This window comes from Patagioenas fasciata, chromosome 2, assembly GCF_037038585.1.
Source record: "Patagioenas fasciata isolate bPatFas1 chromosome 2, bPatFas1.hap1, whole genome shotgun sequence".
In the NCBI taxonomy this organism is placed as follows: Eukaryota; Metazoa; Chordata; class Aves; order Columbiformes; family Columbidae; genus Patagioenas; species Patagioenas fasciata.
The window spans coordinates 65,440,338-65,467,008 of NC_092521.1; the positions used below are offsets into that span (position 1 = coordinate 65,440,338).

The window sequence follows — 26,671 nt, forward strand, 5'->3', positions numbered from 1 at the left end:
ATAATGCCTTCACTGCATCCTTCCTCAAGTCATTCCAAATCCACAATTTTTTAGTAGTATTTTTAATTAGAACTGATAATACTGAAAATTACCTTTAAGCATTACTCTGAAAATACTGTGGAAATAAAAACCAGTATCTTGTGTTTTCAGAAAACTATTAAATCCAAAGTTTATTCACACTTCAAACAAAAATTTTAAATCTACTGTAGATCTATAAGGATGTAACAAATACATAGCTGAAGGTAGCAATGGTTTAACATTTTATTGAACTGGTGGTGCTTTATGTGCTGTTTTTAGTGAATCAATTAAAAAAAAATGTACCTCATATGTCTATTTATTCACCCTATAATCAAATTGCACAGTAGCAATTTCATTCAGTCCCTTAAGTCAGGTAACTGATTTCATAATTAGGTTTTCTGCAAAATATTTTACACCAAAGTAAGTACATACACAAAGTATAATGTGAAAGTGGATTGAGGACATCAATACAGGCTCAAAGCAGTGCCATATAAAGACAGTTCTAAAGGAGTCTGCTTAGGTATTGTAAGCGATGTACGTTAGTCTATCCAGCACTAATCCAGCTCTCTTGTTTTTGGTATAAATATCTTTATACGGCATTGCAGTGCACAGTGCAAACATTCCACGATAAAAATGTATTTGCTGACAGCAAAAACAAATGGATCAGTAAAAATCCCCTGGCCATTATAAGCTTCGTTCTTCAAACATGACCTTTACATCCATCTTCTTTCAGAAATCTGGTTACATTTCCCCACATCGAAGTCTTTAGGAAGAAACATGCCTAGCAAGTATCAGGGTACGCTGAACTTCACTCGCAATTGCATTGCCAAATTTGCCCTCAAATATTTCAAACGTGCTGATCCCAGAGCAGTAATGACACACAGCGTTGTCAATTACTTAAGAAGTTTTGGCACAGTTAGAGTGGGAACTGTAATTTCTTTAAATATTGGCACATAGTTTGGATTTGCTTGGCTTTGACCTTGATCCAAAGTCTCAATGATGGTCTGCTTCATATCTCTGCTGGCATCACCTCTCACGGTCAGCAAAGCTGCAATATGGTCATCCCTACCAAAGGAAAATGGTAAAACGGGCATTAGTAGGACACTTTGCTCAAGTAAGATCTTGTCAACAGTATCCCTTAGTTGGCAATCCTTTCACTCAGTTTCAGCATGTACTTTAATTTTTAATCAGATCAAGTCACTAACTGTTTTTTCCAGCTCAATGTGAAGTACTGTTTTGACTGCTCTTAGGACTCAAAAACATATTTTATCCCCCCAAAACACAGAAGTATTTTCATTATTCCTTTGCTGTACCGTTGAGCACTTAAATACGTAAGTTCATGTACATCCTTGTCCAGGTCACATATATTTTATATTAGCATTATTCTTCATAAGAAAGTGGCTACATTCTAAAATACGATCACATTTACACATTGTTTTAAAGTTTGCCCAAGACTGCAAAGAAACTATGATGTTATATCTCTCTCTTAATTTCGAGGGCAGAGGGAATTACCTGATATCTGGGTATTTACTGACTAAAGTTGAAACTTCCAGATAGAGCAGTGAAGGATCAGTTAGCTTGATAACCTCTGCAATGGCTTCAATGATGTCACACAGTCCTTCGGTGTCCTCCCCAGAGCCCTGCAAGATGAAAAGTAAAAAAGAAAAACATAAATCCCCAAAACAAAAGCAATCCCCTCAATATCCATAAGCAATGCTTCCGTTAGTACTTTGTCTGGCAATGCTCTCAAATTCCTCAAACAGCTGAATTTTCAGACATTTAGAAAACAAAATATTTGTGGAATTGTCACCGTAACCCTCTTCCCCTGTTCTTCATCCAGAGACCTACCCTCAGAATATCAGTAAAGAAAGTAATGCCTTACAAATGGTGTTGTATTTATCCACATGGTGATGCATTCTAGTCCTTAACTTTGGCTAATTTGCCAGCACAAACATTAGGTATAACTGATGTAAAAGCCAAATCTCATATGAGACATTGCTTAAAAACTGGCCCTGCATTATCTTCCTTCTAGTCATCTGGCCACCAAGGCAGCTTTCAACAACTGACCAAGCCAACTGTAGTATCTACTATTTAATCTCTGGCCTATTCTAGTGCTCTTAGTTTCAGGTCATCTGGCCCTGCTGATCTGGTATTTCATCTCTTTTATTCCATAACCTCTTCTATCAATGCCTTAATCGAAAACAGATCTTACACAGAATCCCATATAATGGAGGACTCTGACACAGGAGTTAACCCAGCATCTTCCATAGTGAGCAGAGATGAATACCACCCCTTCCCCCACACCACAGTTTTTCCAGCTTTATCTTTCTCTGCATTCTTTTTCCATTTTGTCATCTGTTGGCCCTCGGAGCGTTCCAACAGATTCCTGCTCCTTATGCAGTTAAAAAAGGATTTAGTTTTTATTTTAGGCTTGTGCTGTACATTGTTTCTCAAATACCTTTTTCGCCCATCTTTTCTATTTCTACTGCACTTTAAATGGGGTCAACATACTTGATTCTAAATTAATACACTGCATGTTACTTAGGTAATAAGTAACTACATCTGTTTGATGGTATCACCCTTTCTTCTAGCCAGAAAAAGCAAAGCCCAATTAAATTCTTTTAACAAACAACTGTTTTTTTCTTTCACTTACTATTACAAATTCAGAGTACTTTTTTCTGTGAGGCCATTCAAATGTATAAAAACAAAGCAGCAGAAACTGGTGCTCAGGAACTTGAGCAGCAGGCCTGTGTGCACTCAGAAACTCTGCCTATGCCCTCAGCTGGCATCCTTGATACTCACAAGTCACCCAACATTTTGGAGACATGGAGATCTAACTCCAGCCATTTTCCCCAAGCAGTAAATGAGTGTTTTATTCTAAATCACCAGGTTACTGCATTATCCAAGTACTTACAGCTGCAAGCTTCTTAAACAGAAATCTGAACTGTTCTGCTTCTTTAATCATTCTTTCTGCACCCTCTTTCCTCTCTTCTGCATTCTTGAAAGATATACGTTTTAACATGATTGCTCTGATGTATTCCACAACCACTCTCCTATGGGCCTCAACAGTCATTGTCTGAAAGAAAATAAAACAGTGGTGGATTATGCCAGTGATACCTGCAAATGCAGCCACTATATTTAGTCTTTGAACAATTATTAGGCTTTGAAGTGTCTATTTGCACTTAATCACCAGTACACAGTTTTTGCCAATACTACACATTTTGAGCGGCTTTAGATTTTCATGATGCCAAGAGAAATGCAAATCTGACCTTGCCTAACAAAAGGAATGTGCCAATTATGAGAAACAACAAAACCAAGATATCTCTAATGACACGTCTGAATTATTTTGGAGGAACACAGTCATATCCAAAGACAGAAGAACAAACATGATATAATTCAGATGACTGTTAGAACAGACCTGTGCTTGGCTTTGCAGACTTGTTCTTTCTATCTAGTCTAGGAAAGACGAGCCATCACAGAGGCTTTTACTGGAGAACTCCAATACATTGCATAAAGCATTGCAAGTCTTGCCACGTTATCTGTGCTCTGGGTCAAGTCTGCTAAGAAGCCTGGAGAGCCAGCAGCAATCACCTTCTCACACCTTCTGTGACTGCTTTGCTGTTCTCCACTTGTGTTTTTATGGGAAATAGCTCCTGGTAACTAAATGAGCATCTGGTATTGGTGCAAGAGGAATGCTAAGGTATGCAAATAAAAAACAAAAGTAAACCCACAAAAAAAACCTTTACATGTTTTTTCCACCCTAATGTAAGGAGAATTCTTAAATCCCACAAAGCCTCAGGCAGGCTTTCTTTCCCCTTAAGCATGGTGGAAAAGTTACTTAAGAAAAAAACTGTGTAACAGGTAGTCACAAGCTTTTAATCATATTTTATTAGTATATATCATGCTTTAGTTTCAATCGATGTGTGCTTCCAGCTTCAGTCAAAATTCTGGAGAAAGGTTTCAGGAAAGAGAGAAGAGGGAAAAAAAAAATAGAGAAAAGAGAAAACAACAGTTTGCAAAGTATTGGAAGTCTCAGGCCTCATCCAGGACACAGAAAATATGATTTCAAGTCCTGCTCTCAAGAGTGTGCAGAAATACACTAAGTTTACTGGTTGTTCAAGGGTGGCTTCTCCTGCATTGATGAAATTGATGCCAAGTACACAAAGGAAAACTGACTCCACAGAATAGACTCTGGGAGACTGATATGTATGCCTCATCCCACTAAAAAGTAAGTGAAGAACAACAGCTCTACTACAACTGAGAAAAAGAACACTGAAGGAGAGCCAGCAGTGCAGTAATAGGGCACACGAGGAAAACAGCAAAGCAGAATGACTAAAATCCAGATCTCCCCTGTTCCAGACTTGTGTACTACCTACTGAGCTGTAGTCTTTACTCAAGTGCTCTGTTCATGTGGCTTTTAAAAACTGGATTTTCAAATCAGGGTCAACCAAGAATATTTTAAAACCAGAAAAAAAAAAAAGCCCACCTCAAACAAGAGAAACAAAAAGTATGTCCCATCCAGTGCTAGAATATACAGTGTCTTGTGTGGGAGATATTTTTTGTCCTAGGAGACAGTGGAATAGTAGGCATGATGAATGCCAAAAATAATGTATTTGTGATCTTCTGCCCCATAAGATGGCAGTAAACACTACATGATGAAACATGTGACTGCAGAGATTGGTATTAACACTTAAAGAAACTCATGTTAAGCACTATTACCTCACAGCAACAAACCAGATCTGGAAAAAAAAGCTGTTCCATGAATACAGACTGATTCTGGGACTGACCTAACTTATTTTGTGTACCTTTTCTGAATATGTATGCAATTCACATACATAATAAGGCCTCTAGGATCTGCAAATCCTGAAGGTAAGAGGTCATAAGGGGAACTTTTGAGCAGTCTCTTCTATCTCTTTCAGAGTTGAAATAAGAAAGAATAAGTGTATGATTTTGAGACTGTGTCTTTTAAGCACCTCCACTTCGTAAAACTTTGTTCAAAGACCTCACCTAAACCCTGATCTTGCTGGCTTCAAATAATTTCTAAATTTTAGCAAATAATTTAAGACATGCTATCTTAACTACCCAAATTTACTTTAATTCAATACAGGACAAAAATAAGTACAGCAATACTAAAGATTAAAGAACATAAGAGAAATCTCAATTTCCTTTGATAGATCGCAGGGGAAAAAAAAACTTGACCTAACCTAGCACATTATGGTGCTGTAACAGTACTTTAAACATGAGCTATGCATTTGTTAAACCTTATGGCATCAATTTAACTATGTGTCATTGTACATGCTAAAACTAGGAATTACAGAATGTGCATTTATTAAAAATAAAAAACTAATTACAGGCCACCAAAACTAGTTTCAAAAGAGCCATTTTTATCTGACTACAAACTTCTGAGGAGACACAAAAAAAAAAAAGCTGTTAAGAACACAATCTAGTAACATGCCAACGCATTTTTTGGACTAAATCCTGCAACTCTGATCTGTCTTTCCCAATATTATATGGCTGTGAACAAGAAAGGAGAGAGAGAAATATTAGATTTGGACTCTTGCAATATGATTATGAACATTTTTTCATTTCCAGTGATGAATCACTTCCAGTTTCTGTATTTGAAATCTGAATTCCATTGAGTGTCCAGAAATTCCCATCCAACACAATATTCAGAGTAAATTAGCGAAGCATCATAGAAAATTTTGCACCTACCTTTTTATAAGGCTTTTTTATTTTTGCAAAGTCATTGAAATAATCCTCTACAGTGACACAGATAGTCCCCACTGCATTAGACCCCATCAACCACTTCTTTGTCATCAGCTCATTGAGATGTGGCTGAGAAGATAAACGACTGGTGAGAACAAATTTTTAATACTTTCATCATATCAGTGTAGTTACAAAAAATAAGGGACAACTTTAAGTGTTATACATTTCTGAACTACACTCCTTCAAAAGGAACAAGTAGTTAGTGTAGGAAAATGATCAGTCGTCAGAGTGACAGTTGTCACAGCGTGCCCCCCTGACATATACACTGGGTATGTATGTAAACCAACTGTGCTAACCTGAGCATTTCAGGAGTTCTCTAAAATCCTTTATGACATGCTCTATTTAAATGTCAATGCTAAATTAAAAAAGAAAAAAAAAAGTCTGAAGATAAAATCAGCATAGGAAGCATCAGGATTCAAATTTTAAATATAAGGCACCTTTAAACTGTTGTGATAATGTAACTCGATGTCCGATTTCTTGAACTGCTACTGGCTACTCAGTTGTTCCTCTTTGATGGCCCCACAAGCTTCCTGTGCCTGTACCCAATTTGGTGGCCTAAATACTTACTCCTTTCCCAGAACTCTATGATATGCAATTTCAGTATTCTCTACATCTACATACCCACCTTTCCTTGTTCTCCCCGGACAAAAAAAAATCTTAACATGTTAGAACACAGTATTTTCTAAATTATAATAGTGACACAAAGTTTGAGGTTAAGTGATTTAAAAGAATGGTCATTAGAGTAGAAGGAGTGTCTTCTCATAGTGAGCACAGTAAATGAGAAAAAGGATTTGCTTAAGACCCTCAAGTTTGTTCTAAACAATTTTCCCATATCTACCTTACTGTGAACCACTGAAGGTGTCTACATTAGTTCAAAATACTATTACAAATCTAACAAATCACAAGGCTTCTTTCTTCACCCCCCCCAATTCACTAATTTATGTGCCTCCCTCCCCCATACTCCCAGTTTCTTTTTAGCTATAAAAAATTTTCTATTTTTCCTGAGAGATTCTATAAAAGATGCCGGAATTCTTAAACATGGAAATTTATCAGTTAAATGCCTCAAAATGTGGGCCCATTCTGACTATCTTAATTACAGGTGTCCTTCACCTGTACAAAGATGATAACATTAGCAGAAGTTTCCCAAATAATTCTTAAAACACAGTATCAGACTAAGTACAATCTGCTAGAAAATATTCACTATATACAAAGCATCTGCCTGAAGTCACCCTTTGGAATATAAATAAACAACCTTTCATTCTCCTACATACAAACTATACCAATGAAGAATAAGACTGATGTTTACTGTCATTTTGCTAGTGCACTACATAAATATGTTTAGCAATGAAAAGGCTTCCTAACTACTTTGTTCCCGAATTATTTTTCCTTATAAAATAATACTTCTGTTGTTTTGAGGAAAAAAATCTCCAACCTCTAAATCCATGAAGACTTCATCTAGCAGGCTAGAGCATCCTTCTTTGGCAATGATGTCTAAAGTTGCATCCATGCTTGTATGACTGCTTGACAATGTGTCTTCCATTTCAATTTTCAAGTATTTTCTTTTCAGACTGATTATAGATTCTCTGTGACAAATAACAATGCTTTTCATCACCCATTGATGCACAATTGCATTGCTACTAAATTTTTGGAGTGTATACACACAGAAAGACGTACTAGATAGCATTATTTTTGCAAGGGGAAATAATGTCTGTTGCTTGCTTTGGAAGCCTTAATTTACTCTCCAGCATGATATCAGAGTGATCAACCTAGGCTGCTTGTATGTTGGTAACAAACTACTGCTGACTTGTAGACTTGAGAATGGCAGCAGATATAGATGAACCATGGAGGTGGATTGCTGAACACTGAAACAAACAAAAAGGATTTCTCTCTCCTGTTCTGATACTCTAAAGAGAGCAAACTCTACTCTTTTCTCCAGTTCAGTTCACCTTGATCATACTGCTTGAAGGTGACCTGTGAGAGATCAAATGTAAGAGAAGATTGCAGGCCCCAGCCAAACTAAATGAAATGACTTTTTGAAATTCTGAAAGTTGAAGATAAATTATTCTTTGGCAATTAAATTATTGGAATAACAAGTGGATTTTTGCCAGTGAGGGGCAATGGCATGGCTTGCCAAGGGCAAGACTAATCACAGTATCCACCTCCTAATAAAACATTAATATATTTAAACCTGTTGTTTTTGTTCAGTCAGCTAAACTATCTTAACTGAAACCCTCTTTGTATACAAAAGAAGACAAGGTTCTGGGAACAAGTAGTATTTTTAACACAAATGAAATATCAACACTTATTTTTCTCACAATACTGCAAGAACATGCAGACTTACTTAAATGTTTGACAGTTGTTGATGACTGCAATCATATATTGAACATAGCACTGAGGATACTGACGATTTTTAAGATGTTCTTCTTTATACAACTGTGCTTCATCTTTGTACCTGTAACATAGACAAAGAATGGCATTAAACAGAAATCTGTAAAAATATAAGTACACCCATTTGACCAAATGCTCCACAAGGGCCTTTTAGGTATTCAGAACTATTTTATACAGGGTTTGGTGCTCATGTGATGTTTAGCCTCTCTGTTCTGGGTGGAATCCAGCCAAGGTGGTGGTTTTTGTCTTATTTATGAGAAAAAGATAAAAATTTGAGATATAAAAGAAAGCAGAACTGACTTCAAAAATTAGAGCTATTTGCAGAGAGGAACTGAAAGTGTCAGAAGAACTTCTGCAGTGAAACTGGGGAAAGGAGGAAAAAAGCAAGGAAAGGAAAGAGAAGAAAAGCTTGGTTGGCATGAATGTGATAGGAGAAAATTCAAAGCAATAAAGAAACATTTACAGGAGAACCAAGCATTGGAACTGTAGGAACAAAAAGAGGCTGAGGCAATATAAAGCATTTATACTTCAAAAGTTATGTTACCTGGTCAGAAATGAATTCATTTGTTGAACACATAGGAGGAGTACCTTTGTTTTCAAATCTTCATTTATCTGAGCAGCCACCTGAAGATTCTGCTCAAACATCTAGATTAAAAATTGTTTAGTTGTAAAGACAGGCCTTCATCAGTGGGAAACCAAAGACAGAACTCCTATCCTGTTTGAGACTGTCACTAGCACCAGTTCCACATGTGTTTTTTTTTTCTAAAAAAAGCCCAGACAACTGCTGCTGACTAAACAAACAAATCACTATTTCCATAAATGTAATTAATAAATTATTGACAACCATTCATCCATATTGCAGTTTCCTTCTGATTCTGAAAACAGTTGCATTCTTTGTTCAGCAAAAAAAGTATTTAATATTTCTAATTCAGGAGGAATTTGGCTTTACAGTGAATCAAAGTTCTTCAGCAAGCTCCTGCAGCTAGTAATGAATGACCTCATAACTGAAATGTCTTTGCTCTCCCCATCTATGAAAGCAGTTAAGTTCACATTAGTGAAGTTGAAGGGACTCTTTAAATTCAGAAACTAGACCTAGGTGACCTACAGGGAACTGTGTTTGAGAGGAGAGGGACTAGAAAAGAAGGGTACAAAGACAGGTGGAAACCTCAGCTGCTTTTATGCTGAGATGATTTTGAAAGCTTCACTGCTACATGAATCTCAACAGTGCAGCCCGTAACAGTATGACATGAGAACCAGCCACCAGTTTCTCTGCCATCACACACCTTCTGAAAAGAATTAGATGAAGTCAACCTTGGCACTAATACAAATATGCAAGAATGTAGCAAAAATGTTGGTGTAAGACCGGAAAAAAAAAAGCAGGAAACAAATGCAGGAAGAACAGTCCATCTGTCTTTTATTGAAGGTGCCCAACACAATATTCGTAAAGAAAAATTAAAAAATGAGCTAACATTTTTCTGGTTGATAAAGATCACTTTAAAAACTTCTACTGCCAACACGGTGGTACAGGCTGGTGGGGGTTTTTTGTTTGGTTGGTTTTTTTGTTTGTTCATTTGTTTGTTTTGGTTTTGTTTGTTTTGTTTGTTTTGGTTTTTATTTTTAAAGATCTTAGAAATCTTAGAAATAACCTCAAAACAGAAAAGATAAGGCTATTTAATAATTCGGACAGGTATTAATGTAAACTGAAGTAGTATTTAAAGAGTAACGTTTTTGGTCTTCAGTGGAATTTTTCTTTCCAGTATTAAAGTGTTTGTAGAACGAATAATTTATGGGAACAAATACATGCCTAACTACCTCAGCACCATATTAACAAACAATGTTCTAATAACTTACAAACATCTCATTGACATGAAGAGACCTAGGTAAAAGCAATTAACTAAATACACATATCAACTAAAAAGGCTGGAAAAAATAAGTTTCTAACCTACACATAAAAAGAACTAAGTCTGTAAGTGTTAAACAACAACAAAAAAAAGCAAATAATAACCTCAAAAGAAACAACCCCTCTAGCTAACAACTCCACAAGAAAAAAAAATAAATATACTTCAATAGACATAGAACCAACAGCATTCCAAACAGTTTGGTTCCTGTCCCTTCCCCAGGCATCTATTTCCCCAAATCTTTGTACAGTTTCTGCAGATTTTCTAGAATAACCAAGTTCTCTTATACCTGAAAAACAATAGCTGGAAGCGTAGTCTGATAGTACCCATCTTGATCTGCTTCTGGTTCAGTTTCTTTTATCCAGTCTTTTTTATCTGTCTCCAGTGCTTTCCGTAGCCAGCCAATGATGTTGGACTACATTAAATAAAGCAACCAAGAAAAACCAAAGTTTTAAAAATTTAATATGATGAAATACCCCACTACAATATTTGGAATAGCAGCCATTTCCATAATGAAGAGTGTAATAGTAAGAGATAATGTTGACCACTACTTGTCATCCCTACAGGATATAGATAACATAGACATATTAAAATTTGCATTGACAAAGATTATTTCTGGTAAACTAATGACGTAGTTTGAGTCTAGCTTAGGCATGTTTTGCAAGAGGAATGCTCCAAACACAAAGAGCAAGTCAGTTTGTCAGAATCAACATATACCTACTTCGGAAGTATTTATCAAGCCTCAGGTTTTAGGTTTCAAATTGAATTTTTCAACAACTGAAACAAATTAGGGTAATACTTTCTGTAGGAAAATTAGCACATATCTGCTTATAGTTCCTTCAACCTATATTTTAGGAAACTGATGCTTGTTATCATGGGAGACAAAACCCCAGGATTTGACTGAGTTGTGCTTCTTGGAACTTAAGTGCTGCAGAAAACAGTGATGGAGACACAGTAGTCGGCCTTCCTCCCATCCAACAAGCACATAATACAGCAAACAGACATTAAGAACAACTGTTCTTAGAATGAGATTACACCAGTTTTCTGATCGCTTTCATGACACAGGTATCATGTGCATATTTGCAAGAGTGGGTAGTAAAGACAAGCATATTTACTAAATATGTAGCTGCATTCCCTGATGGCTATCTAAAATAACTATCTCCATGTTTTCAACGGGTTGAAGATTCCTGTCTCTTTTCTACTTTGTTCACATTTAGTTAAAACCTCTAGTAATATAAAGCTTCATACTTCTTTCCAATGTATAACAGGTATATTAGTGTGCCCTACCATGGAAAATTAAAATAACCAGTAGGCATGTACAGAAAGGGCAAACCAGTCTAAAACAGGCATTTAAAAAAATATTTACATTTTTAAACGTATTAAGTCAATATCTTTTAGTCAAAACTCCTATCAGCAGATAGGATAAAGGAAGAAACTCAAAGTACAAGTAAGGTGGTTGACCAAACACAGACCTGTAGTTTTGTTGTTCTCCTTTTGACTACAGTGTCAGTGTTTTTGCCTATATCTGCTAAGTACATATATAATAGCACCATCTTCAATTACATGAAACAATGTACTATGCTTTTTTTCCTCATAAGCATGGAACTGCTCTGATGAGATGATTTGCAAAGAAGAATTTACCTTTTAAGCCAGCTGTCTAGGGGACACCAACATTTTTAACCTTAAGATCATAGTTTACAAGAGCATTTTTTTCAAAGGTGAGGTACTTAAAAAAAACTATTAAAAATCTGTTAAAATTTATTATTATTCTTTTATTTCTCATGAAAATGAGACACTTTTATTGACTTAAACATCAATATTTAAGTTGATATATGCAGTTAGGAAATACTTTCATTTACCCAAATAGAAGTAGTTATATTTTGTTCGTAAACAGCTTTAAACACAACATCAAAATAAAGTTGAACTGCAAGTAGAGATAGGTAGAAAATTGCAGCAGGCTGAATCCTGTGAAACACACAGTTAGTTTCAGTATTTTCTGCCTTAAAAAGAAAATACAGCCAAAAATCAAAGCCAGCAAAAGAAAACCACTCTGTGTTTAACAGAATAGCAACTTCGCATTATTTTATTTAAAGAATATAAATACAACAATGTTGTATATATACTGCTTCTCAGTAAGTAGGGAAAAACACTACTTAAAAAACAATATTGGTTATTTTTTCCATCTTAAAAGGGGACAAAATGAATTCAAAGGCATTTCTTGAGTCAAGCCAAAACTAGCTTGAGAATTTTTTTTGTCATACAGGTAAGTGCAGAAAAATAAAATTGCATGAAAAGTTCTAGTAAAGCTAATGTGAAGCAGAGTCTCTACTGGTAACTTCCTTGAGACATAACAAGATCAGTTCGTATTATTGAGATGAATATCTATTCCAAGTAGTTGCTGTTGCTGGACATATTTTAGTAGCCAACACAAAGAAACAAAAAGTTTCCGTCCTCTGCTTGGCAGAGCTCATAAAATCTGGAGGAGTAGGAATTCAATTCAACGATGTAAGAACAGCAAGTACCAAGTTTCAGTTACCCCAATATCCAGTGTCAGGGGCAACCAATGATGGATCTTTAGAGAAAAATACATCTAAAAACCTGACAATCACATACTGATTCCTTTGCCATGTAGTCAACTAATTTCAAGTGACTCACAGGATAACCAAGAAGCAGCATCTTTATATTTAAAATGCATTTGAAATGGCATCGACAAAAGGAAATTATGCTCATGCAGTCAACAGGCATGAAAGGAACAAGACTGTTAAAAGAATCAAGTTGGCAAATATGAACATCCCGAGTACCTTGAAAAGATCACATCTGTATCAAATATTGATGTAGTTACTACAGGGACCAAACTGCATTCAGTGGCTTGTAGCCATAGCAGTACCCAACATACTAGCACAATGAATTTAGATGTACAAACACTGGAATTCCTTCCTTTCTAATAAAATATTATTAATAGAGTCTGTAAAGCATAATTATTCCATGAAGTGTCTTGATTTCCATCTATAAAATCATCTGATCCTAACTTTATAAACAAACTTACACATGGTCTATGAAAATTTATAAATGTAATGATATCAAATTCACATTTGTCACAATAGTTTCCTCTGATGGAGGAACAGCACTGAGGCACTAATGCAGCTGCACATTCATCCGAAGGTGTCTCTGAATTATTATTACTCACAGTAAGTGTTGACATGTATTTGCTGAGCAGCTCGTCTACAACATCTTGCGAAATCAGAGGATCCAGAGAATTTACATTCACTTCGGGAGACAGTTCTGAATTTCCCATCATCTCTGCACTGAGTTGGAAAAAAAAAAAAAAGAAGACATTGAAAATTAGCAAAGAAAAATGAGATAAAAAAGTTAAAGACTATGCAGCTTTCACTGTATGACCACTGTATAGGGCAATTCTTCAATATTTATAAATTGCAAAAAGTTCTGAATAGTAACCGCAACAATAAATGCACTTACAAGGATGTAAATAAAACTATACAAGAGAAGGAACAGGATGTAAAAGATATAGCACAGCATATATTAAAAAACTTACAGACATTTTAAATATTCAACCCTTTCCTGTGTTTCAAACTTGACATACAATAACTAGTGATTGCTTAAGACTGCATAAAATCCAACTGGTTCAACCTGGGGGCTCTTAATGGGGACATTTTTATATGTCTTAAATTTCAGAGGTGATGACAGACAACTCACACATTCTGAATTTCAGAATGGGAAAGATCAGTCAAAAGTATGAAACACCCTGCTCAGAGTTTCTCCAAAGAGCTTCTGTTGTGCTACTTGGATCACATACATATCACAGGTAAAAATATATTAAAAGAAAGTCTACCAATGCTTCCTACACTGATAGAGAATACAACCAATATAAGACAAGGAGGCATCTTGCATGCCAAATCAAAAGTACATTTCATGGATACTTTATTATAATAGCACCATTAGCTATACTTGCTTGCAAAGGAAAATTATTGATTTTACAGGATCAGAAAGAAACTAGAACCACCCTCAAAAACATTTCAACAAGGATTATATACAATACTCTACAGTAATATAATCTTATAAATTATTGATGAAAAATATGAGTTGCTTGTGTAACTAAAACAAAAAAACCCGAAATCTATGCCAAAGCACAAGATAGCAAGAACTCTTAATATTTCATACTCAGACAAATCAATAACTCAAAACCACACTCTTCAGAGAGTGCTTTATTAACAGTTGATGGAAATATACTCAATCATAATAACATGTATTGTTTCACATTTAATTTCTAGTGTGTTTTCAGAAGGAAGCCACAAGTTCTGTATTTGCAATGGCAAATACATATAAACCAAACAGTAAATAATAAAAAAAAACCTGCCTAAACAAGTGTTTAGTTTGTATTTCTGCAAGTTCAAGATTTTCTCTGGGAACATGCAGTGAGTCAGTACAGTGGTGCTTCCACATTGTGAAAAAACTTCTCCAAGCACTAAAAAAGCCCATATTATGACTAAATAAAAATAATTTCTTGTATTTGAAACTATGAAAACTACTGTAACTGAACACTTTACTTTACAGCATCTTCCTGAGCCTGTAGGAAAAGGGATTGAAGATACTTAAAGCAGGGGACATGTGAAAAACTGTGTGGCACTGTCCCCTATTAGAAATATTTCTAGCCTCATTATAGAACCATTGTCCCCACTTCAAAAGGCCACAGAGACATTAAACCCTTCTCAAAGCTTGTTAACTGAAAACCCCAAAACAAAGATGACAGGCTTCTACCTCTAGCCCCCAGAGCCAAAAATTCTTCCTGTACACATGCTCTCCTTCCTTATTGCCACAACCCAAGTCAAGTGTCTGGGGAAAGAAAGTGCTAGACAACGCTCTTAGAACTGTCAGGAAGCTTCTAACCATTAGGAAGAGTTATTTCCCTTCAACAAAAAGTTTATAAACAGGTTGAAATTTCAAACAGAATTGTATTATCTGGAAACTAACATTTTAGAAGACATCTGTTCTGCCTACTGTGTCAGGCTTGCCACCAATCCTTGTCTATCTTGTAAAAAAAGATACTTTGATCTAGAGACAGTCTCCAGCTAGATATATAGCACCATTCCTTCCAGTGAAGGCCATTGACACTGTCTGTAGCAACACTGGTGAACTCTTTGTGGTTTTGTCAACACTTGATGAGTATCTGATAAAATGATGCTATGAATATGGGCATCAGGATCCTACAAGACTTAAGTTTTCCCTAAACCACAGATCAGAGTCCTGGTACCAACCCAGTACAGGCTTTGGAATAGCAGCATGTTTCCAAAGCCCTCGTTGACTTAAATATGAAAGCGAAATACAGTTCTAAAACCAGCTTCCAATACATGTTCGGGTAAAGTGGAACATAATTATCTAAAAATGCCTATCCCGCAAATCTTGGAAATAAGTTATGAATGGCTTTAAATTCATTACATGAAAAAACCTCAATGTTTCTCTTAATTGGTCAGTATTTTCTCAGCTGGTTTTGAAGTGCAGCTCTAATATGCAAATACAAGTACAAATTTCCACGGTCCCTCTAACATCCAATTACATTTAACAACAGTAGAGAAAGGTTTAAAAGGACGAAACTGTATCTTCCACCGTACAATGTTCCACAGAAGTGAACAAGAATGAAACAGGAGTTTAGAACCTATTTTTTTATTCAGACAAAAGAGGGTCAAATATGACCTGCTCTGCTTTCTGGGGAAAGGGCAAAAGAGCAATTTTAAAACCAAAAATTGCCTTACTGGAACATCAGCCCCAGGACATAAGTTCAGAACTTGGGAGCAGGATTTCTGCCAAGGCCATGGCCCTAGAGAGGGATCCACATATTTCTGATTTTCATTCACTGTGGGGTTATTCCTCTGGGCTTCTATTAACAAAGAAGAAAAGGCCAATAAACTTAGCTCCTTTATCTTATCAGCTGCTGTATGCTTACTAGTAGCTGCATATCATATACCCCACACAGGCAGGTAAGTATGCATTAGTGGGTGCTCCTGATTGTTCCTTGCAGGGAAGAAAAGCAGCAGAACTTTGCAGCACAGAGCAAAGATCAGAGTTCTAAACACAAAATGGATCTTAAAACTGGTTACAGAAATTCTACAGAACAGTATTATTTCCTACCTGTTTGCTTTATTATATTATACTTTAAATCTATCAAGCTTCCAATTTGTTGAATTAGTGAGACTGAACAACTCAAGATGGCCAAAGTGTATACAGGCTGAGTCAATGGCAGCTACCGAGAACAGCGTTAGTTGTAACCCACAGAAAGGCTAGCATTAATTTTTCCCAAACAAATCAGTTGCCCTAGTAACTACATGCCAGCAAAACCAAAACAGTTGCCATTTGAGCGGTTTCTACCTGGAGGACTAAGAAAAAGAAAAGATGACATAATGGTTAAATTATCTCAACAAACCACACAAAAGAAAAGAGTTTAAGAGTATCACAGGAGACAAAGTGTAAACAGAAATTCTTCTGAATAAACAAATCACCCCACAGTTCTGAGAGAAAACCTGAAGGAAGTTATTACATTCTTTCCATTTAACCGTAATGAAACAACACTGAAACAGTCCCAACCCCTGTAAAAAAAGAACAATAGAAAGTTCTGGGGCTGTGGCCAACAACAAGCATTTTGTTCCACACACGAGCTTTCAGTCTCTTCTGCTCTTGCCAATACTTCAAACTAGCACACAAATACAGGCGACTGCAGCTTCAAGCAGGTCTTCACATTAAAACTTCAAGCTTACAAAGCAACTTAAAATCACATATTAGAAAATGCGAATAACTTTTAAGGACCAATTTCCAGAAACCAAAATGCATAACAAATATCAAACCAGCAAGTTCTTTACTATTATTCCTGTCTTGTTTTATCTTATTTGTTAACAAACATGCAAATATTAGCACATAAACTGTGTTTTGCTTGCTTACTCCCAACTATTGCTAACAGAAGAGATAAGGGGACCTTACCTTTTGTATGTATTTAAAACCCAGGTGAGAAGGCTAACAATTTCATTTGCTTCCAGATCCTCTGCAGCAAGCTCTTGCATGCGAGTAGACAAAGCCTGATGGTACATGTTTAGCAACCTGTTGAAAATGTCATAATGGGGAGGAAAACACTGATCCAGCAGGGTTTTAGCCACAAGCAGGTCATCAAGGACATATTTACGTATGATTTCTAGATGGCGCACAAGCCACATTTTGTCAGATTCTCTAGTATCTGCTTGAGTGCCTTCGATTCTTGTGCTCACAGTTCTTTCCAAAATGTTGAACATTTTTTCTTTCCACTTCTTTGGTCTGCCAGGAGGTATGAACCCAGTTTGTTTTTTCCGGTCTAACATGCGCCTGTCAATTTTCTCCTCCCTCTCAATTATCCTAATAACAGAAACAAGCAAGGTTGGATCTCGGCGGACTGTAACAAGAGATCTTTGAACCACCATCCAAAGTTGCTTTCCCAACTCCTCAGAAAGTTTCTGCATATCCCCAAAGTACGTATGGATGAGGTTCATGTCATGTGTGTTTTTGCTGTCCATGCGATATTGCTCATACATCAGGTTATCACGAGAACACTCTAAATCCATCAGTTTTCGATGAGCTTGCAGAAGTTCCCCTCGCTCAATGTGATCTTGGGTCTCCCTGACTATCTCTGGAACTGAAAGAAAGGCGAAGAAGAAAAAACAGAATAAGACAAGACAATCAAAATACAAATAATAAATACAAGACCATAAAAGTACTAGGAACAAGCTAGAGAACACCTATAGTAATTTTTTTGAAATAATTTAAAGGAAATTATTTTGGAGTATTCAAAAAATTTTAGTAAATGCTATATATCTTTATATATTATTAACTATAATGCCCTATTTTGATCAGTGGCTGAACAAAGATTATAGTGCCAACAGAGCATAATGTCCTCTCTCCCACTCACACCACCTTAAAAAAAAAAAAATCCATGAAAGTCTACTATGAAACAAAGTGCAGGACCAGTTTTCTTGTATCTTACACAAAAGGCTTTTAACTTGCATAAGTCACTTGCCCTGTTGAACCTGAGGCTGCATTTACGCAACAAATACTAAATTTTGCTTGCTCCTTCAAGGAACGGTTTTTGCCTGCCTAAGGCACAAAGGAAGAACAGGGCTAATTACCTATGCTGCTAAACTATTTTGAAGATATTTTTCAGTATTTGAGGAATACTATAGTAGCAGATTAGGATCCCACAGGGGAAAGGACTGAAAAAAATCTCAGCAGAGAAGTTGCCACTGCAAACAAGGCAGCTAGTGATACAACTGGCAGCCCCAAAAATTTTGTTAATGTTTGTGTGTAACTGTCCTTTCAATGATGAAAACCGCTTCATTTATAAAACATTTGTTTTGCTCAGAGTGAATTTATCAGCAATTACACTGTTTAACAATCTTGGGGGAAGATGCTTCACACTAAAAACTTTTCAGAATGCCAGAAAATAAAAGGCTTATTGTCTCAATTGCATACATCAGTGTAAAAGAAAACACCCCTCCAAAATAACTCAGCATTGGAACATACAGAGCTTTTTGTTCTTTGTTTTTTATTGCTGGACACTGCATGTAAACCAGTTTTTTTTTCTTGAAGTTGCACACTGTATCCCAGTTTAGTAATGCAGCAGTTAGACACACTCTTACAGAAATTAAACAAATCAATCTGGTATGACCAGGAAACAATTTTTCTTCATGGGTACATTTTGTGAATTGCTATCATGAGAGGATAGAGAGTATTATCTAAATAAAATCAAAGGGCTACAACAGGTTTAGCCCCCATTACAGGGGTAAAATTCTTACAATTACTCATAAGCAGAAGAACCCTGGCAAGAAATTCATCCTGATTCAAGATGGAATGGAATGTGGACCAAAATGGCTGCATAAAAGGACAGAGATAATCCCATTATCTTTACAGTATCCATTGTATCACATTGATCTTATTTTGTCAACTTTTGCAGTTGTGCAGTGGTGCAATGAAGAAGTGTCTCCTATGTATAATTTCTTTACGGATGAGTTGGTTTATGCGATTGTGCTGCCCCATTCTGAAGAAAGGACTGTTGCACAGTTGAAACTGAATTTCAGCTGGTTTATACTTAGGTTTGTAACATTAATGGAAAACCCTGAGGCTCCTGCCTCTTGTGTGAGAAAGACTGTCAGGGAATCTTTTGACTGGAGATCTTGCTGTTCCTTATTTTGCCATTGTTTGCAAGAAGTTTTCACTTCCTAAAATAATTTGGGACTCTTTACCCAACAGGCTTGCTGTAGGAGCCCAGCTCCTACATTCTGGATCTTTCCAAATTTTCCTTCTGTACATACTGCTCACATATTTCAGTCTTTCATATTAAAAATGTGATCCGTGCTACCAATTGCTTGTGACTTGCATTTGATGATGAGATAGGCCAGACCAGAAGTTCTTAAAGAACAATTTAGAGTCAATATATACTAAACAGTTACCAGATACTTCCCTAAATGTGAGGTCTAGGTGACTCTTCCTTAATTCATCATCCCCAGTGAGGTTTAAAGTTCTCAACATTACCTGATAACCTTACAGTTGTTAGTACCATTTTAAAGTGCTTTCAGTATGTGATAGATTATATAAAGAACATGACATTACCTGAAAATATGTTCTTGAGATTTTCTACAGCAGCTGCCAGTTGACTATGTTGTACTACAGCATCTTTAACATCCTTGAGGTTTTCTATGGTGTTGATGCTCTGTCTCCAGTCCTTATTGACATCTATCAAAGACTGCTGAATATCCTTTACATCATTCAGTGCATTGTGCAGTTGACTCAGACCTGTTCGTACTCCATCTAACTGTGACTGGATTGCTGCCTTAAATACAAACAGAACGACAAAGAAAGAACTCGGATTATTATAAGTTCTGTATTTTCAACATTCCTCAAGAATTAATTTTCATTTCAGTATCTAACACTTTCAGATTTAAAAAAAAAAAACTAAAAAGGTAATATTACAGCTTACTAGGAATATGTAACTTACTCTGTGTTTGCACACATTTAATTTTTTGGCTGAAGTAATATCTAGTTTAAAGAACCTAGATACAACTGGTTCACCCACAAAGCTGGCATAGGAGATTAGGCAGATAGATCATAATCTTTATAAATCTATATTAAAACAGGATCATGGGAAGGTAGAACGAGATTTCTTTGTGTTTCCTTCATAAATTCATTTCAAAGGGGAATATCAGAAGAAAGCTGATCCATGTGTTTCGACAGAATGCTTGGTATGTGCAGATTCACAAAAGATTTTACTAAAGCAATTAACAATTTTGACTGGCAACTGAAAGTGCTCTAAAAAAAAAATAAAATTCTGAAATGTTCTAAAAAAAAAAAAAAAAAATCACCCTCTGGCCTGTTGTGCCTTAAAGCCAAGAAAATCAAAACTAATTCAGCCAAAACAAAAAACAACAAAAACCCAAACTGAATAAAATTCCCACACTGTGAAACATCAACAACCAGACCAACAATCCAACTACTAGATTATTTTGCCATAAAGAAAGGTTATTGATATAGATATCTTTTGTGACAGGTGACACTTGAAATAATGACTCTGCAAATCAGCTGTTAGTCCTGAATACCATTTGATAGTCCAGACACCTTACAGAAACTATAGTGTGTACCTGAAAGAAATCAGATCACATCCACAGCATGTTTTTTATACATGTATTTTTAAAAAGACATGACTAAGGTGAAATCAAGAGAGTGGAAAGTGAAACTGGAAATAACAGACTTCAAAAGACAAGCCTAAAGCAAGACATCAGAGAAAATTCAAGGACTTGAAGTAAACAGTAAAGAAATGAGGCATTAATGGCTTTGCTAAGCTCAAACCACATTTTTTGCCATACTTTTAAGGCCAAAAAGCTCGGGGAGTCACAGAATTTTTTGTTTGATACTAGAAGCCAAAGAGGAAATCCTGGTAAGTACAAAAAACATTTATTGTGTTTTAAATGTACCGGGAAAGTCCCAGAAAAATGCTGTGATTCTTCAGCTACTGCTATTTATGTACTTTCAAATGCTGATTTTATTGATAAAGATGTATTTTCCTGACAGACTCAGTACAATTAAGCAGTAATAAGGCCTTTTTATACAATATCTATCTACAGAAATGCTGCATTAACACATTTTTCCCCTACAGGAACTGATGTAATTAGGATACTCAAACACAAATGTCTGAAGCTAACGATAAAGTATCTTAAGAAACACAGGATTATTAACTGTTCAATACTTCTGATCTGATATTTCAGTTTCTTCTGAGGCACATCTACCAAATGTTACACATTCAATTTTTTGCCTATTTAAATTTTGCAGAAACTTGATTATGCTAAACAGAAACAATAATTAATCTTGGTCATAGCCACAAATAGCAAAGGAAAATTCAAAAAACAGACATCCACCCATGTTCAGTTTGTCTTCTAATAGTCTGCTGGAGCCAGGGGAAGGGAAGGGGGTGCTGGAACGCAGCATGTCCCAGCATTGTGGACTTCACTTCCTAATATGCATATTCATCTTAGATTGGACTGACCATCACTGTACTAAAAAATGAAAACAAAACCAAGTCATCCTAGAAACAGGGCTCAAAACTTCATTTTTATCTCTTTTCTAGTGATAGCCCTCAACATTAAGCCATGGAACCAGGATCCTGGCTGCCTGGTCTCCCTAGAGCCCTACGGTTCAAATTCATGACTGCACACCAGTTAAGAATCAAAAGGTAGAGGATTCAAGCATATTTATACTCAGGAAAACCCATGACCCAGGATCTCTCCTAGAATATGTATACAGAATTTCTTCAGGGTGAGAGAAAAAAATCTAAGTTAGCCCATTGACTAAGTGCACAAAGACAGCTGTCAATGCTTATAACTTTTCAAGCTCTGGAACAGAGTCCAAGCAGCTCTTCACCTACATTTTGGACTGCAGAGCTGAGAAGTACCAGCCTACAGTGCTAGCTGGTGCTGATCCATCCAGCATTTCAGAGCTCTGTTACCAATCCTTAAAAATACGGCTTCACTAAAAGCCATCAGTCTCAAATACGAAGCAGGCAAGTTTGACCCATTTCAAAGCAGTTTTTCCTGTAAGAATTTGTATAACACCGGAAGAAATGTGGAGAAGGATGTAAGAAACAGATATAACTAAATATTTGGGAGAAGATGTAGAGAAAGAAGTAGGATAACCAACTGGAGGAGATGCTGGCTTTTTGGGCAGAACACTGTTCCAGATCTTTGCTGCTTCACCCCTGTAACTGGACACATAAATACAACCCTGGTTTTCTACTCTTCACCCTCAATTGACTTGATTGTCTTGATTTATCTGAAGAAAATTATGACAAAGATAAAGACATATCCAGGCAGAAGGAAGTGCCAACATGTTGACACTAGAAGTTTTACCATGTGTTCATTCACACAGACGAAGCAGCTGACACTGTTCAACAGTGATCCAACCTGAAAAGTCAGCAGCTCCTCCAGCTGATGATCTTGATGGCCCTGACTCTCCATCTTCCACGTCATACATGTATACAATCTAAATACAGAGCAAGAGTATTTCTTACATCCTCTCTGCTCTCCCATCCATACAGACACTAAACATAGGATGGTCTTACCCATATTTCAGGTTAAGTCTGTGTGTGTGCACTCACACATACATGTGTGGTGGAGGGGCAAAATCACCAGTTACACTTCCGCAAAAGACAAGAATGTGAGAGATTTTAGCTATCTTACATAAACCCCTGTAACAGTCAAAGACTAAACTTATTGATCTTTTTCAGATGCAATTATAAATTTTGTGTTACAAGTTGAGTATTCAATCATCAAGACAAACATTTGCTGGCTGACAGGCTATACAGCATGAGGGTAGCTGTCCATGTAGAATTTACAGGACATAAGAACACTTAAAGTGCTTGAATAAAATTTCAGTAAGATATACAGCATTAGTTTGTGTTACTTTCAAGATGCAAAGTTTAATTTTTGTTCTCTGTCCAAAACAGAAAGTAGTCTGTGGTTTAAAACTATCTGGATGAAACTGTAGAAGAAAAAAAAAACAGAAGGAAAAAAAATCAAAAGTACATTCATGCTGCACTGTGGACACTTAGGTTTATCAAACTTTGTACCTTGAGTCGAGCTTCTACTGAAGCCTTCTTACGAGCTTCCCTCCTGCGATACTGCTCCACTTTATCCAGCTGATCAGGACGCTGAAGCATTCCCGCTACTCTCTGAACAGCTGTTGCAACTGCTTCCCTATCAGTTTCCTCCATTGTTGATTAGGACCTCAAAATGTCTTCATAATTTAACAGTACTGAAAAGAAATACAACATTTTTAAAACCATATTTTCATTTGATGGCTATGCGTCATTTCAAAGTTAACGATTTGAGAATTAACTTTGACAATAAAACTTGAAACTTGACAGAAGCATCATTAGAAAGCATTACAAACAGCAGTAATCACAATTCTAGAGGAATCACATTTGAAGTCACTTAACTTCGTTTCATTAGTTTACCTGAAATGTTCCTTGGTTACTACTTCCTCATTTACTTTGGTCTCTGTAAGTTTGTATCAAAAAAGAACAACGACAAAAGAAGAGCAAATGTTCATTTAAAAAATATATTCTATTTCACCCTCGATTAGGATTGCCTATTAAGAAGTGAATGAGATAAGCACAAAGAAATCTTGTGGCAAGCCCAAGCAAAACTCCTAACTTTTCCTGAACTAGAATCTGGTAGAGCTGAGAGAACCATAGTCCCCCTGCCATAACTCAAATTTGGTACCAAAAGTGAAGGGAAACATGGCTGTGGAAGCTCCAAATCCAGAGACTTAACTATAAAACACTTCCACTTCCACTTTCAATGGATGATATTTTTACTTCCTACTCTTTGTTTTCAATTCTTCCCACAGCCTCAGTCCATCAGAGGTGCAGATGTGTAGGGAAAAATTAATCATGTATTTCACCCAAGTCTCCACTGGAATTTCTAGTGAAGTTTAGACATGCATACAAACTAGTATTAGATTTAAAATGCATAAAAGGTAAAATTTGCTGGCCATAAAACCAAACCTATTCTCTCAAGCTTCACTAGCTACTGACAGAAGGCAGGAAGGATACCAGTCAACAAAGATGTAAAAACGTGATATCCACAGAACTCCAAGGAACACACCTGGAGTACCCCATTCCTTCCAAGTAGGAAGGAACATTTCATGTCTTCACTCTTGGAATCAAATATTAATGGAACATTTTAGGTTCTGCTGCCATGGCTACAGATTATACTCTCTCATATCTATGTTATTGATTGAAAGTACCCACTTCCAAGGCAGTCTGTATTTACATATCCAGGACACCACTTAATCTCAACAGAGTAATCAGTGAACTGATGAAGAACTATACTAGGTGCATGGAACTGAAAAAGCAAAAGCAAGAAAACTCATGGGTCAAGAGAAAGACAGTTAATAGGTGAAGGAAAGAAGGAAAAAACCCTACACCAAACCAAAACAAACAAAAAACCCCAAACGAAAACAAACAAAATTAAAAACAAGTGAAGCAAAGGAAATTGTTCATCACCTACCACAGGCAAAACAGTGTCCCAGCCAGCCTCTGAAAAAATGGCCACCCTAGAAGCTACCTCCTTCCCTTTTTTCTTCCTCTATCCCAATTTTTATTGCCGAGTATGACTTTGGCCAGTTTGGGTCAGCTGTCCTGGCTGTGTTTCCTTCCAATCTCTTGTCCATCCCAGCCTGCTCAAGGGTAGTCAAGGGCAGAGTAGGAAAAAAGATAAAGCCTTGAAGCTGTGCAAACACCCTTCAGTAACAGCCAAAACACTGGTGTACTATCAACACTGTTTTAGTCATAAATCCAAAACACAGCACCATACCTGTCCCTACAAAGAAAATAAATTCCATCTCAGCCAGACCCAGTACAGCATTATTAGAATTAGTCATTTTATAATTTAACAGGGTTAAAAAAGATTCCAGGCAAGGTTGCCCAAGAGCTGGTCTGTGAGACCCTAAGTCTATAGCTCAGGTTCCTTCAGCTGATATCTCAAGATCTATATCCCTAGTACCTTCAAAAGTTAAATGCACAAGTATGCACTTATTCCAGAATTATTCCTACAGTGTAAACTCATGGCCTACTTCACCTCCTCAGCCACGCAACCATACCTGTCACTTCTCCAACAGCCTGTCTAGCTCAAACGATACTCTATTTCCTACTCTGCATCTCAAGGTGCAGGATCTATCCCTACCACTCACACTTTTGAATGAATACTATGGTTTTGTCGAGCTCAATACATTTCCAAGCTGCCAGAACTGTACCTACGATTAAAAAAAGTATGTTACTTTTATGTAGCAGCAGAAATGCTATCTGCAGTAGAAAGCTTTATGCTGAATTACTTCCTTTATTAACAACTCTGAATACATTTAAGTCACGACAGCTCTCACCCACACAGCCACTACCCAGGCATATTAAGTAAACCTCATGAACAAAATGAGTATACTGTAATCTCCTAACCAATTATGTACTAACTTGCTGAGGCAGACAGGTTGTTGCACAACTACTGACCATTCAAAAGGAAGAACAAACTTTAAGAAGGCACACCAACTTCACACAGAGGCTGTTAGCCAAAACCACAACCATTTTCAGAGCAAAGCACTGGAAGAAGCAAGCAAAAGAATCCTGAGCAGTCTTGGAAAGACTGCAGCTGCAAGCACACCTTCATCCTTCTGAACTGAGACATCAAACTCATTTTCACCGGGGGCCACATCAGGTGGAATAGTTACATTTATATAGTTCTAAAGTTACATTGGGCCCTTTGAATGCAACCATGAGGCTGATGTGGGCCCCGGTGAAAATGAGTTTGACACCCCTGCTCCAGCCGGGAGACAGCGGGAGTGAGCCGCTCACAGGCCCCTGCCCCCTCCAGAAAAGAGGTTCTGGGCTAGAGGCGCGAAGCGACGCCCAGGTTTGGGGCACGACCCCTCACAACAGATCTCGGAGGGAGTTGCGGCAGCCCCCGGCCGGCAACACCTGCTTCGCCCGCCCCCAGCTCCGCCCGCCCGCGCTCTCTGGCCGAGGCGGCTCGGACGGAACTATCTGCAGCGACGCAGGTGCCCGTCCCTGCCGGGCAGAGGCCGGAGAGCTGCCCCCAGGCATGCAGGCGAGGCTGCAGCCCCGCCGCGCCAGGCTGCCTTAGCAGACACCCGCTGACGGCGGCCGCGCCGGAGGGGCCCTCAGGACCCTCTTCGGCCTCGTCATCCCGAGGGGCTCCCCGCATCGGATCGGCCCGGCCCAATCCCTCCCGCCCCCCCGCTCCGCTTCCCGTTGCCGGACTAGGGTAGCCACGGGCAGCGCCAGCCTGACAGGAACGGGCAGAGCGGCGCTCACCAGTCGGGGCGCTGGCGCAAGGCCAGCGGCAGGGACAGAAGGAGTCGCAGCTGCCACTTACCGGCTGCCGCCCGCCCCCGGGGAAGGTACTGACAGTCCCGCAGCGCGCAGGCGCCGAGCGCACACAGCGGCGCACGACCGGGCGCGCAGGCGCACAACGCAGCCTCCTCCCGCCCCGCTCTCCGCCCCGCCGTTCGGC

The 26,671-nt window shown here is 37.6% G+C and overlaps 1 protein-coding gene across 3 annotated transcripts; it reads right to left on the reverse strand.

Moving 5' to 3' along the window:
• Window positions 1-138: 138 nt before the first annotated feature.
• EXOC3 (exocyst complex component 3) lies at window positions 139-26,638 on the reverse strand. Of its 3 annotated transcripts, none has more exons than XM_065830773.2 (13): window positions 26,534-26,638; window positions 23,215-23,399; window positions 19,710-19,929; window positions 17,058-17,739; window positions 13,258-13,375; window positions 10,360-10,485; window positions 8,717-8,817; window positions 8,126-8,236; window positions 7,217-7,367; window positions 5,731-5,853; window positions 2,933-3,094; window positions 1,531-1,658; window positions 139-1,083 (listed from the first exon to the last, which is right to left on the reverse strand). In XM_065830773.2, exons 2-13 carry the CDS (start codon window positions 23,356-23,358, stop codon window positions 912-914), a joined length of 2,238 nt encoding a protein of 745 aa, XP_065686845.1. In that variant the 5' UTR covers window positions 23,359-23,399; window positions 26,534-26,638; the 3' UTR covers window positions 139-911. The 3 variants fall into 3 exon arrangements, with proteins under 3 accessions (XP_065686845.1, XP_065686848.1, XP_065686847.1); XM_065830776.2 differs by lacking the exon at window positions 26,534-26,638 and adding an exon at window positions 26,473-26,519; XM_065830775.2 differs by lacking the exon at window positions 26,534-26,638 and adding an exon at window positions 24,659-24,853.
• Window positions 26,639-26,671: the final 33 nt, after the last annotated feature.